The following is a 14,532-nucleotide window of genomic DNA, read 5'->3' as shown; positions in this document are numbered from 1 at the left end:
CACATCCTCCCTCGCAAAATACTGACAATGTTAGCCGCTAAATTGGCCTAAAACTCTACTTTTGTGGTTTCTTTGTTGTTCCAGACAGCCTGTTTGCTTAGCGTTAAACTTTAACAGTTACTTGTAATTGACTCCGTGTTCTAAATGTCAACAATTACGCACTCTGTTCCAAAACGAATTGATTGGAGCATCGGACAACGAGACACCGATCGGAAGTAAAAGAAAGCGTGGCATGAACAGCTTTGTGAGTCACAAAGTACATTTCTGAGGGAACACAGTAAAACCGATAAAAGCAATTTGGGTTTACTTTCGACAGTAGCATGAGGTACGCAACTTGGGTGGCAAGGAGGAAAACACCTGATTCAAACTAGTAACTACAACATTTAATTGCTCGTAGACTCTTCATTCAGTTTCAGATTTTTAAAATCACATATTCAGTACAATAACCATTGCCTTATATTTGTTATTAACAAAATATCAGCTAAGTGTTACATGGTAGCGCAAAGCTAATAATAGCCAATGTCCTCAACAAGTCTGGCCCTCATTACTCAAAGAAGACTCGCTATAAAACATTGATAAATATTATAATTCAAAAAGTGTTAGCAACGCTTATTCTGTACCTTTTCATACGCCATTGAAAAGCATTTAACTATAAAAATTACACGCATAAAAAGCAACTTTTAAAAATTACGCGGTCTTTTTTTAACGAAAACACGAAATAACAAACAATATCAGGAAAAATTAACCTGGCGCTGTTAATTTTGACAAAAAGTAAATTCCTTAAATGAAAGAACAGCTTTATACATTCCATATTCATAACTGTTATAACAACTTAAGTTTTAAAATTACGAGGACAACTTGCAACAAAGCAACCAACAAGTATATGGAAGCAGGATAAATAACTGTAGGACAATTAAAGATCCGCAATTTGAATTTAGATTTTTCCTTGACACCCTTCCGCTTAGCATATCACGGTTAGAATTTTTAAAGAAACGTAGGTGTAATTGAGTTTAAGTATTACGTCTGACAAATCGTTGCTTTGCATGACATGCACTTAATATAGGATTTTTTTTTTAAGACGAGCGGGTTGTGTTTGTGGCAAACCCCAAAATTAAAATATCGCATCTATATAAACCGTTAAGTGGCACACAGGAGCTTCATGTACTTTACTTTAAAAAAACGAGTTTTAAAACACAGCGCTTTTCAAGTCGTGATAGCCTTAGAATTACGCATTAAAATAATTTATAACTCAACAAGAGCTGCGAAATAATGTGTTTTATCTAAATGCAGCGACTTTGATGCTCTCTGAGCCTTGAAATACGTTTTGCAAAAGCTTTAATTTACATTATAAGCTATGGAATAACAATAAAAGCAAAAATGATAGAACATTTCGTGCAACTAGTTTGAAAGAATGAGGGAATGATCCCCTCCAAATTCTCCAACAATGCATCATTGGGCTACAATTCATGCTTTCAGCAGCAGGCAGTTTGTATATGATTTACACATAAGTGATTTGTTGAACATTAAGAAGTATCGGATCTCCTTCTTCCTGGTTAGCTGGAAGCTCTGACGACGCTCCTCCATCCTTGGTGTCATTATGGCTAGTATTCCCGTTGGGCGATTTGTGGGAAACATTTTGGTCGGGTTCGATCTCAAAATCAACTTCTTCAATGACCACACCGTCAACTTTATCTAAATCCTCAATAACTTCTTCAACCACAAACTTTTCTCGACCATAGAACCAAATTAGACAACCAAACGTGATGAACGCCACAATGGAAGGAATGAAGGCAATTCCTTTCACTCCCAAGCCAAACCCAAGGTATTTTGAGTTCATACGAGGATCTGTTGTTGTGTAAGATTCATTCGTAGCTGGGTTCAGGTTACTTGATCTCCACTCGTATGAAAGAGTGCTTTTGTTGGCAGTTTCTAAGAATTTTTCGTCGACGACGGAGAAAATGTACCCTTCGGAATCCGTATACTGACCAAAGTCGAAAGGACTGTAAAAGATCTGGTTTTTCCACATGTTTAAGTCTAGAATAATTACAAGCATGATGATGCCATAGTTGAACCATTTTCCTGTTATGTGAACGTGCCAGTTCTCCTTCTTCAGACACCGGGGCAAGCGGAAGTAGAAGGAAGCTGTGTCCACCCCAGGGAGTTTGACGTCCATGGACCCTTGAAAACTAGGGAACTCCCAGTCCTAGTAGACAAATAAATATATTTTAAACAAAAACGTAACGGCAACAGTTATAACCATAACAAATCATCATGCTTTGCAATTGTCACTGTGTGAACTGAAACAGGCTCTCTTGGACGCACGCGTATGTTTTCAGGGATGACGTTCAGAAGCATTATGCTCGAATTTTCAAGCATAGTATATCTGACCCTACCCTCTCTTCGCAACAGGGCGTGCTTCAGATTATATCCACTGACAAGAACATTCGTTTCATTGGCAAACTATTCCTGTGATATCTCTGTGCGTTCTTCAGTTTTTTGTCTCACCTGCATGACAATCAGCAGGTCCATAACAAGGATGAAAGACGCCAGAAAGGCTCGAGAGAGTTCATTGGTGGAGACAAAGTCTCTGTTGAGAGTATCCCACCTAACAAAGTCACTTATTATTCCAGCGGCGACAACTGCCGTGGCAACAACAAGCACAATCCAGAACAAATAGATTCGTGTGTATCCAGTTCTCCAAATCTCCCTCAAACGTTTGTTCCAGTGTGGATACAACTTGTCCTTAAAAAACAAAAATATGAAAAAACATCCATCAATATGCTGTCATTTAAAGTAAACCTGGCAGGTGGGCTACAATTTAGCAAATAGCAAATAAAAAAATTTAAAAATTCAGGCTTATTGATGGGATTTGAACCCAGGCCTCTCAGATATAAGTTGGGTGCTACTTTCAACTGAGCTACAAAGCCACAGGTTGGGAGCATGGGCACTATTTAGGGGGTTCTTCTTTCCCACAGAGGAAACTTATCATAATTTTTAATGAAATAAATTTCATATTTTGTCATTTGTTCACATCACAGAGATGTCAGACCAATGGCCTCTTTGGGGCACATTGCAATTGAGTGCTTTAAAACAAAAATAAAACACACAACAAGGAGTAACTGAAAACCGGATTGAAAAATTACTCTTACATTGACAGGTAAAAGGAAGATGAAGTCTGTACTCAAGTCAAGAGGCATTTCCCGCTGGAGCTTATCCCAAATTCCATAGCATGAAGTGACTACCCCCCTCTGGATTTGATGGTGCTCCATTGCGACATTAATCCCCTAGCAACTCATCAGATCTCCCTCATTGTTACCTGTTTATGCTCCTTGATGGAGAGTGGCAAGTATGAGAATTAAGTGTTTTGTCCAAGAACGCAGCAAAATGAGCGGGTCAGGTCTTGAACCCAGACCTCTCAACCAGGATCCCACCACACTAACCATAATGCCCCTGTGTCTCTCAACCTTACATGTTACTTGTATGTTTTACAAGTCCAAAGTTCAATAATATTGCTTTTACCTGAAGCATCATGTCTGTTACCATCCATGCTGTGATGAAATCACCCATCCATGTGCCTAATCCAGCTGCCTTCATGAAGGTGTCATTCTGCAGTCCAAGGTATGAAGTTATCTTATACAAGGATAGCTTGTCACCCTCAATGCTGAGGAATCCATTGTAGAGAAAGGAGAAAATAAACAATGAGACTAAAGTTGACAAGAACATCACCATCCACGAACCACTGTCACGTTTGAACATGGAAAGTTTCATCCATCTGTTGAACACCAGTTTGTGGAAAAAGAACTTGCCTGCCAGTGATCCAACCACAATTGCCACAAGCCACAGGAATACCTTCAGAAGAGACCACCCCCCTGGAGGGTACCTAAATGTTTGTGAGCAATAAAGGAAACTAACATCATTGATAATTCAGTTTCATCCACTGAGTTGATAATGTAAATTGGCCATTGTATACAGGGCATGAAATTAATTTTTTTTTCTGATAGCCACTTGGCTCCTAAATTCTTCAAAGTGGTAGCTAATTCAAAAAAAGTTGGTCGCCATTTTCAAAGACAAACAAAACCTTTTTCTATGCTGTCATTGTTCTAGAAATTAAGTTAGGGAAAAGATCTCTAATGTGCTACAAAGTGGATGCTAGGATGGATGATATGCAATGTTCAAGCTCACCTAAATCTAAGATGGCATGTAGTTATCGATCAAGATGCATGAGTTGCGTTTTGGAAACAAACTTAATGAGGAAGTTTGCCACTGATTTATCTGTGCAAATCTTTTTAATTCACTATATCCCAAGGTAAGGTTATGATGAAACATTCTAGTCACCAATTTGGCGACTAATTTTGAGGATTTGGTTGCCAAAGTGAAAAATTTAGTCACATTGGCACCTGTATTAGGCACAATTTCATGCCCTGGTAGAGAGTCTCTAAACCTGAATTTTTGAGCATTAACCCCTAATCAGTAAAGTACAGCAGCTGTACAGTCATGTAGATTGTAACTTCTAGAATTCTTAGTACCCTCTAGAGGTTTCAATTTCTCGAAGGAACCCATTTTACATGTAAGTAAAAACCTCTTCAAAGAACTGTCCCTTCCCTAAATGCTGCTTAACAAAGCAAACTTGACATCATTAGAGAGACTGTGCAATTTTTTAAAACTAGTATTTTCACAGACAAGTACAATTAATACTACTACATGCAGTGACAAACTACAGTGATCCATAGCAAGAAATCAAATTTCTTTTTTAAGAAGGGGCCTTTCTGAAATGGCACATCTGCCATGTTATTTTTCTGAAAACTGGAAAATTGAACAATGTTAAGCCTTTTGATCACAAAAATACTTCACACTCCTCCCCCCCCCCCAAAAAAAGAAAAAATTGGACCATCTCTAGGGCAAATAAGAATCGACTTGATTTAAGAAGCCCAGCTCTTAGATTTAGAGATATTACAGAATAAGGACCTACATTTGTTTAGAGACAAAAATAGATTGTATATAATTCAATTAAACATTTCCAGCATTTACATGTAAGTCAATAGAGGTCTAACTCTCATTGGGGCCATGTTTGGGCAATTTTGAGGGCAATTGCTTGGGCAATGTTGGTTAACATTTGAACTCATAATAACATGCATTTGGAAAGCTCTCAGATATGACTCTGAACAACATCTACACTGCAATTCAAAGGACTATGTGGACATTTTAGTTTGTATGTTTTAACAGGCCATAAAAATATATTTGTAAAGCTTTAACTTACAGATGCTGTGCAAGCTTAAAATTTCTTGGTCCCTAACACAAAGATGAAAAATGCAATGGCTAGATATGAACTATATTTTGGTAACTAACACAAATGTCAGACACCAAACAATTTCTTTTCTGTACCTGTATGTGACAAAAGCAAAGTCATTCCCAATAACAGGAATGGTACAATTTGCTCTGCTGTGTGAAACAGGATCCTCAGCATATATCAAAAAGTTGCAAAAAATCACAAAGTAGGAAACAAATAGTCTTGCATAAGGGTGCTGGAAATAATATCTGCCATTTTTCTTCTGCACGCGTACTCTGTGTTTAACCTTGTCATTGTGCTGGGAGATCTAAGATCAAAAAGGAAAATAAAATGTTAAATGTTAGAAGTGATCACTATCTAATTTCTGCATACAATATCATACAATATCATCCCTGAATCACACATTAACCTAACAAGAATAAAGGAAATGATTGCTAACAAAAGAATCTCCTGATTGATAAACAAATTCTCCTCGTCAGCACTTAAGGACGTGTATGGAGAGCAGTATAGGGAAGATGCTAACTGATTTAAGGGTGTAATTTGGGAACATGTCATGCGCATGTACTTTGATTTAAGGGCAATAGAAAAATCAGCGTGAAACATCAATAAGATTGGTGGGTGAACAAAATAAGACAAAGTAGTTTAAAATAGACCAAATAGCTTTATACTTATACTGCAAATTTTACTATTATTGCAGGATTAGGGAGGGTTCAATTGTAGATGGTTCAAATTTTAGTTATCAGCTCAAACAGTAATTAATCACATTGTTACAGTTGTTCTTACAATTTGACAAGAGAATTAAATGTGTTTTGTCTGTTGGTGTTTTGCTTAATATAAGAAGGAGTTAACAATGAAGGAACAAGTGAAGGAGTTATAGCAATAGGCATTTTCAGTCATCTGTGTTACCCCAGTTCAGGCGTATGATGTTTAGTACACCGCCACAGTATAATTTGAAAGGAATATTTCTCAGGTACAGGAATACAATCACGTGGTCTCGCAAAGGGAAGACAAAAGTAATACAAACTCATTACAAATAGCCAAGTGAAAAAGGTATACAACAACTATGGGCGAGAATTCCGCACAGTTCTGTACTACATTATGCATGCAGCGACGAAAACAATATACTGTCGTTAGGACACTAACGGCTTTGTTTTAGAACAATAAAAATTTCTGTCAACGGAAATCCTTCCCAATTGTGTTTAGATAAGGAAATTACTGCACTAAATGTGTTATGTTTAAAGAGCTCTTTCGCAAGCCATGGCTACGATCAAACTAAACGTTTAGCAGGTGTACAAATGCAAGCAGACATCAACTGCCAATTTGCCACACTTTCAGTTCAAAACGCGCTTCATTTTCGAACTAAAATTGTCCAAAATTCTTCTCTGAATTCTCTTTATCTGCACTTGCAGAGTGAGAGAAAAATCATAATCGATGACGAACTGATTTTTTCAAGGGCTATCGTTCTTTCATTCGACGATATGCGAAGACTATTCCAACAGCGAGCAAAGCAATGTTTACAAATTTGAATTTCTCACCCGTTGAATTTAACGTCAAAAATTTACAATCAAAATGAAAACATTAGCGATGGAGACCTATGATGCATGGACAACAAAATGATAAAAGTAAGCGGTTATTCACAAAATATAACAAGTTCCTCTAACCATGTTACTCCAACATTTTCGACGAATTTATCGATCAATACCAAAACATCACTTACCTCGATTGTCGGTGTGTTGGGATCAACTTGACTTTCGTCGTTTATAATGCCATCTGTTGCTGTGGGTTTCTCGCTATCGTCGGTCATGGCCAAATTTTAAACTTTGCTCCTCTGACATTTAATTTCTCAGCTATCCTCACCCACAACCATTGATATTTATAGTCCCAGGCGACAAAAACACACCCTTTGGAATTTGAATAAGTTGCTCGTACTTTCCAATGATAAACAGTTCAATATCACCTGCACACAAGCCGTACATCATATAAGTCTACACGATCATTCTCTCTTCGATCAAGTTATGACTAAAGGTGTCCAGGCCACTGAACTGACTTTCGTATTTTGGCACTTTTAGTCAAGAAAGTTCACGTTTTATCTATACGGTCTACTCCTGCAAAGTACGTTGTTGGCTAAGCTGCAGAATACCCTGCCACTCATTTACATGTCAATGAATAAGAATAAAGTTTATTGTGTTATGCCTCGATCTTCAGAGCCTCTCGACACATGTTAATGAGGTGGACCGAAGTGGTAGGGTATTCTGCAGTTGCTCCTACGTTGTCATCATCAGATTCGATCCGCCTCGCCTTGAACGTGACCATTATCTGTGCAGCAATCGGCATCTAAGATAACGGCATAATTCGCCATTGGCGCCTGTATTAGGCGCAATTTCACGCCCTGGTATAGAGTCTCTAAATCTCGCATTTCGTTCGTCTATTCACACGAGAAAATTATGGAGCCAAAATAATAGTACCGCTCAAAATCAAGCCACAAACATAGCGACTTTTCGGCTACTTCTGGATCAGAACAATTGTAGCCCTTGAGATAATACCTAACACGGCGACTTACCAGCCACTGACACAATAACTTAATGACTCAGTGCACGGTCTCCACATACCTAAGTGGAAACTATGGCCTAAATATTTCACACCACATTTTGCCGTTTGCTTCACTCCTAACGAGCACACCAAAAAAAAATTCGTCTACTAATCCGAAAAGACGATTATAACAACTTCGTCTATTTATCTGAAAAGGCGATTATAACAACTTCTTCACGCAAAGCAACTTCAGTAATCGCGAAGAAGTCGGATCAAAATTAGTATCCGAGCAACTGCGCACAAGCCCCTCCCCTAATCCAACATTAACCCCAGGTTGTTAACAGTTAACTTAACTGAGTAAAGGGGGGGAGGGGTAGGTGAGCAGTTGCTCAGATACTGACATTGATCCAAGAAGTTTTTCAAGACAGTGATCAGAAGAGGCAACAGCTTATTGAAATTTTTATTTCTAATGGTTCAATTATCCATCTACAGCGGGAACAACAGCCTTTAGACTTGTACCAACACTCTGCAAACTCTGGCGCCATTCTTCCAAGCGATCTCGTAACTCTTGCCACTGGTTGGTACCAAACGTTCGATGTGTCGCTGAGCTGCGAAGGTGAAGGTATTTACATAGAATAAGTATTAAAGCATTTTAGTCATCCGAGATTGCATAAGTTTTGATCAACATTACTCGGTGATTGATCAAAAAAATTTGGAAAGACCTTCCCAACCAATCAGATGAAAACCTAAATCCGACAATGCCCTGTCACTCGCGTTTTCCCGCCCTTTAGGCAGGTGATTTTTACTTTAAATTTTAATTGGCTCTTTGAGACATTTATCTTTGTTCTGATTGGCCACAGTGATTAGTTTGCTTTACTTCGCTCTGCGATTGGTTCAGAAAACTCGCGCCATCATCTCAACCAATCAAATGCAATACTAAAACCAATCGCAACTCGGTCACCCGCATTTTCCCGCGCTTTAAGTAGGTTGCCTGTTTTTACTTTGAGTTCTCATTGATCGATTATGATATTAACCTTTGTTCTGAATGGCAGCTGTGAAAGCTTTGGTTTTTCGCCACTCAATTGAAAACTGCACTACCAGCAAATTGCTTTACCTGATGATGACTTTCTTGTTGACTTGGTCTATCCTGGTACGAATGAGTTTTGATCGAAGTGCTGCCAAAAGAAAAAAAAATCCTTAATAAAACTGCAAGGACAGCTTAGATATTTGAACGGCAAATTTTCGGATAACCTAAAGGTACCAAAACGTGATAATCAAACAATTAGTATGAAGTAAAAAGGGAGAAAAATACTCCAAAAAAAAGGTTTGAACCTGGGAGTAACAGCTGGTCGTTCGGTCGAGTAAAGTCTCGAAGAGGGCTATCGTCGGTAGACCTACTCACGGTCGTTTTGAACCCAGTCGTTTCATACCAAGCTTGGTCGATTCGCACCCAGTAAGTTGAGTCGTTTCGTACCCATACCAATACGGTATGTTTTCCATGTTGATTATGTTAAAAGTTAGAATAGAATAAACGAATAAACGAAAGGAAACGAATTTATTTCTACTTATTGAAAGTGGGTCAACTATATACCAGGCCTACACCATCATATGAACTGATTTAAGTATGACTTCAGACGTTCAAAAACCAAACAGACAAGGACACCATTTAACTTTCAGAAAACATGATAGTATACAATGATAAAATACTGTACCTTCTATGATAAATTCCTCAATTTCATCCACACTAATATTAAGTTCCTTACAGAGGTCATCAAAATGCACCTCTGATTTTGCTTCCCCAAGTGACATGAATGTTAGAACTCGCATTTTGTGAAGGTTCTTCTCATGAGTCAAACCTGAACAATACAAAATACCAATTTCAGAGAAAAAGAATAACCTCTCTTCTACACTGCAACATTTCTATTTAAAACAAAGGTTAGAGGCCAAAGTCTTTTGTTGGTGAAACCCAGATAAGTGCAGCCCTGATACAGTCAAAAACTAAAATGATCACCAGCCTGAGTAGCAAAACTTCCTGATAAACAAAGAGCTTTTCCACATTCTGGCTATGCAAAAAGAGGAAAATAAGACTTTTTGTTTGTGCAGGAATGGTTGCCACACAAGTTAAAGGGTCAACTGTCATCTGCTGTAGACAATTTATAAAATTTTTAAGCTTTGGCTGGTGTACAGCATTTGTGTTGCGTATTTACTAGCTGCCCCACAATGTTTTAGAGTGGTAAACCAAGGGATATCCCTCAGCCCTTTGCATCCTAACATCAGTATGCATATTCCCCATACTGTTCTCCATACATTTCCTAAAGTGCAGACAAGGAGAATTTTTTTTTAAAATCAAGAGCTTGTTTTGTTGGTGATCATTTTCTTTATTCATGAAATCTTTATGAGTGATTTGGGGGTGGTTTGTAAAGAGAAATTGGATGTGAATCACTCAAAAGGGATCAAATGGTTAAGTCACTTGTTTTTTTTTTTGTTTTAATTTCTTTTTTTTGTAGAAATGGCACTGCTTACTTGATTTTGGTAAGAATAGGATTGCAGTACATAAAGGAATGGTTGGGAGCAATACTGTTGAAAATGACACAGCTTTCCTGTATTGCAATTGCATGGCAATATTTTTCTGCAGCATGGTTTAAATGGATATATCACAAGAACCTACCACAAGAATCCACAAAATCTTTGTTCTTTTCATAGAATTCCATGTAGTCAGCAAGTTTCCCAGAAACAAAGATGGTCAGAAGCTAAGAGAAAGAACAAACAGGCACTTTATAAGTTTTTTGATAAAAGCAACAGCGAGAAAGTTCTGCAGAAATAATTATATTTAACAAACTTGCAGCAAAACAAGCCTGTTGCTGTCTTTTACAAATAGATTCCATTTTGCCATACATCTGTTCAGTAATGACCACAGATGCTCTTACCACATTTAACCCTTTACAGTCCCAGACATCAGTATGCATATTCTCCATACTGTTCTCTATACATTTACTAAGGTGCTGACCAGGAGAAATTGTCTAACAATTGAGAGTTTCTTCAGTTGATGATCATTTCCTTTATTCTCATGACATTAATGAGTGATTCAGTGGTGATATTGCAGGAAGAAATTAGATGCTAATCACTCTTAAAGGTTAAAGGGTTCAACTTTCTCTGTTATCTATTAATCTGTATAGTAAAGACTAATTTGTTTTATATCAGTGATAAAAAAGAGCAAAAGATTGTTGACGTCATCTGTTCTTCAATAGATCACAAGTATAAAAACCCATCAAAATGCAGGTATGAGTCAGCTCATCAGACAACAAATCCTAGCCACCATCTCTATTTTTGAACACGCCATTTTTATTACTTTGGGTTTGATTTTAAATTTACAGCTGCTGTGCATCATTGACTCAAAAAATGGCTCTACATGTACATGGACATTATGATCACTTTGTTTTAATCCTTTAACAAGAGTGACCAAGACAGAATTTCCCCTTACAATGTTGTTATAATATGACAAGCAGGAAAATGACAAAAATAAAGAAAATGAGGGGATTATCAGTTGATCCAATACCAAAATTTCCTAAGTAACATCATAAGAATTGTGTGACAGATAGTAAGGAGAATTACCATTGAGTTCTTGGGAGTGAAAGGCTTAACAGGACTGTACCTGGTAAATTGGTTCCCCTTGCAAAGCTGCAACTGGTGGAAGTGTCAGAAGGAAATCCATGATGAGGACATTCGGTCTTCCCAAAAGACTCACAATACAATTTTTGGCATCATCTTTCACTTCAGATGCATTTTCATCAGTGTATGTCCTAAGGAGTTCGACCATGACTGATGTGGCCTCCTCACTGTTACAAAACAAACAAGGGTTCGCATTTACATACATTTGCATGTACCGCAGTACATAGAGCAATTTGCAATGAAGTGATGGTAAAAATCTTATTTCAGACTTGCCTTTGTCTGTCTTCTGTCAAGGCATCAAAAAGCAATCTGTATACTTTTCTGGCCTTCACTCCATCAACTTCCCACATGTTTAGCCAACTCCTAACCTAAATGTGCAGAAACATGAAATAAAATGGAAGAAATGTTGAATTTTTAAGAATTCTGCACAATTTTAGGCAGTGATAAGAGGAAATACAGGTAGTAATCCAAGCAGTAAATTTTTATTGGAGTGTCCATGCTTACATGCAGGTGCACCATTGTTATTTTTTATGACCTTAAATTTATACCCTAAGATTCAATGATTTGAATCTCCAGGACCACATAAACCAATGAAAGGATAGTTATATATATGTGCTATATATAACTTTATTTGTATATAAAAAAATTAGAAAAAAAATCAAAAGCAAAGGTTTTCCTCCCCTACCTGATCCAACGATACATTTATCTGATCAATCAAACCAGCTTTTCCTGCAACCTTGACCTGAGTGCAGTAAACATCATATCGGACAGGATCTCTTTCATGAAGCCAGTTTAGCAGGATGCTTAGTCTGTTATTCATCAGATACAGAAGTTATCAGTAATTGCTAAATTTTTGACTCCAAACATGGTATTTCTAGTGCTCTAATTGGTTCATTCATGCATGGCTATAAGCTCATATATGTATTTTGAGTCACCTTGTAAGGTAGTGCATTGCACCAACTGTTACAAAGCTGGAAAAGGCTCCAAAATTTCAAATGTTCAGGATTTAATGAAATCTCATAAAAAAATTATTCTATCCACGCTTGTCCAATAGCCAGCTTGGCATAGGAAACCAATTTTTCTTTTGGAGGGTATGACGTGGCTGTACACAGGCTAGCTCAGTGCCATGCACCTTGTAGGCTATTTACCATCATGATCTTGTATTGAACAAGCGCTCATAGAATAATTGTTAATTACGTAAAGATCTCCTTCTTACACCCTACAGCTACAATGATAATGGACTTTGAAAGTGATTTTTTGACCTATAAACCCTGTGACTCCTTAGAGTCAATAGTATCAAATTTCTCCGTGCATTATTACCTCTGAATCATAAATTATTGCAAACAGTATGGAAAGTCTGCATGCTAATGTTAAGGTATATAGGGTTAGTGTAATAAATAGAGATTATTCCATGGAAAGTGCTTTAGCAACTTTTATTCATGAGTTGCGATACATCAAGAAAAAGAAAGACTGAGTATTTTGATGAATTGCAACAAATGAATAAAAATTGTTCAAGCACTTTTCAAGGTACATATTGAGATTTTTTCTAACTGAGAGACACATTTCAAAGATGGGAAACCATTTGTTGCTCTCCACTATGAAGCACTATCAATTGTGTCTCAGATTGGACAAATGATGCATTTTCACAGTTGTTTGTTAAGTATTTATGAAATAAAAGGGCTTAACCCTTTGCTGGAAATATGGTTTTGCATTTAATTTATTTTCTTAGAGATTTTTGTTTGTGTACTCCACTCCAAACTGCAGACAATGTTGCCCATTTACAGCTGCCCTAAAGAAAAAAATCTTTTCTCATCAGAATCAAAATCACCATGCCTGTAAGATTACTTACATTCTAAGTCTGGTCAGTGATGTGTCCTCGTCAGATCTTACTTCAGCCACTTTGTCACAAAATTTTCTGATTAGGTCATCTCTTTTTTCTGTCACAATCAGTATCAGGGAAAGAAGGCTGTTCATGACCCCTTCAAGTTCTAAAGGAAAAGACAATAAAAACAGAACAAATAGATTATGGAACCATTACCCCTTACACTGTACGCTACTTTATAGGCCATGGACTCAAATCCTGTACAGGCCTGAATTTTCTTTAAGGCCCTATTTTCACTACTGCTTATTAAGAAGTGTTCATTACTGTGAAGATTGCTTTCATAATTATTTCTTACAAATATGTACTAATAATAAGAAATTTCAGGCACATACCTGCTTCTGACTTGAAATTAATGTCACATGCCATCAACAGCTGCTCCAAATCCTCGTGTAATGGAGACATACTTTCTTCATTTATATCAGCACCACAGGACTTAAGATAACCTCGAATTTCCAGAGCCTGATTTGAACAAAAAAAAAGGAGTTTTTCTCTCAGTCTTAAAAAAAAGTCAGCTTCCTGTGTAAGTATTATCGTTTGCATATTAGAGAGTGTGGCATAAGGGGATTCGTTTGTTCTGAACGCATAAATGGCTCATATAAGGAGCCAGAAAAAGCTTACCATTTATAACTAATGGTCCTCTAGGAAAAACTTGATAAACATTATAGCAGACCACAACTGTAAGCTTGAACATGGATTTATAACATGCAAAAGCTGTTTATGCTTGCAGTTGTATTATGTGACTTTACAAATTCATGAAAGAATTGATGTTCCCTCGCATGATGATTTCAAGTTACTTAAAAAATTTCACGTACGTTCAGGAATACATCACACAAAGGGGAAAAGGATAAAATCGTCGTACTTAATGAGACTTCCTCAAAGATCAAGTACATGTACATGTGACGAAAAGTTTTTCTTCGAACTGATAATCAACTTCAAAACTAAGCGTTGAATGTTTAAAATAGCGAAATAGATGACATAATTAGAAGCTTACCTGGTCCTGTTCCCCAACATCGATAAAAGCTGGCAAGATCGGCTCCATTTTTATCTAAAGATTCGGACTTTTTCGACCCTTAGTACAATCGATTCGCAATCACGTTGTTAAAACGCTCCGCTGACCAAAGCGCCTGGTCTAATCCTGCTCATGTAGGCTACCACGAATATTCCT

The 14,532-nt window shown here is 37.3% G+C and overlaps 2 protein-coding genes across 2 annotated transcripts; both read right to left on the bottom strand.

The window, feature by feature from the left end:
• Positions 1–373: 373 nt before the first annotated feature.
• LOC131776660 (transmembrane protein 117) lies at positions 374–7,259 on the bottom strand. Its single transcript, XM_059092877.2, has 5 exons — positions 7,005–7,259; positions 5,383–5,594; positions 3,520–3,880; positions 2,506–2,742; positions 374–2,203 (listed from the first exon to the last, which is right to left on the bottom strand). Exons 1-5 carry the CDS (start codon positions 7,089–7,091, stop codon positions 1,499–1,501), a joined length of 1,602 nt encoding a protein of 533 aa, XP_058948860.1. The 5' UTR covers positions 7,092–7,259; the 3' UTR covers positions 374–1,498.
• A 1,003-nt stretch (positions 7,260–8,262) lies between these two features.
• Positions 8,263–14,484, bottom strand: LOC131776688 (eukaryotic translation initiation factor 3 subunit M). Its single transcript, XM_059092914.2, has 10 exons — positions 14,359–14,484; positions 13,700–13,826; positions 13,335–13,473; positions 12,171–12,294; positions 11,759–11,853; positions 11,469–11,652; positions 10,485–10,566; positions 9,529–9,672; positions 8,931–8,991; positions 8,263–8,424 (listed from the first exon to the last, which is right to left on the bottom strand). The coding sequence occupies exons 1-10, from the start codon at positions 14,404–14,406 to the stop codon at positions 8,295–8,297; spliced, it is 1,134 nt and encodes a 377-aa protein (XP_058948897.1). The 5' UTR covers positions 14,407–14,484; the 3' UTR covers positions 8,263–8,294.
• Positions 14,485–14,532: the final 48 nt, after the last annotated feature.

Source organism: Pocillopora verrucosa, chromosome 8 (genome assembly GCF_036669915.1).
Source record: "Pocillopora verrucosa isolate sample1 chromosome 8, ASM3666991v2, whole genome shotgun sequence".
Lineage (NCBI taxonomy): Eukaryota > Metazoa > Cnidaria > Anthozoa > Scleractinia > Pocilloporidae > Pocillopora > Pocillopora verrucosa.
Note: the sequence above shows the minus strand (reverse complement) of the source record. Positions and strands in the feature narration are given on the sequence as shown.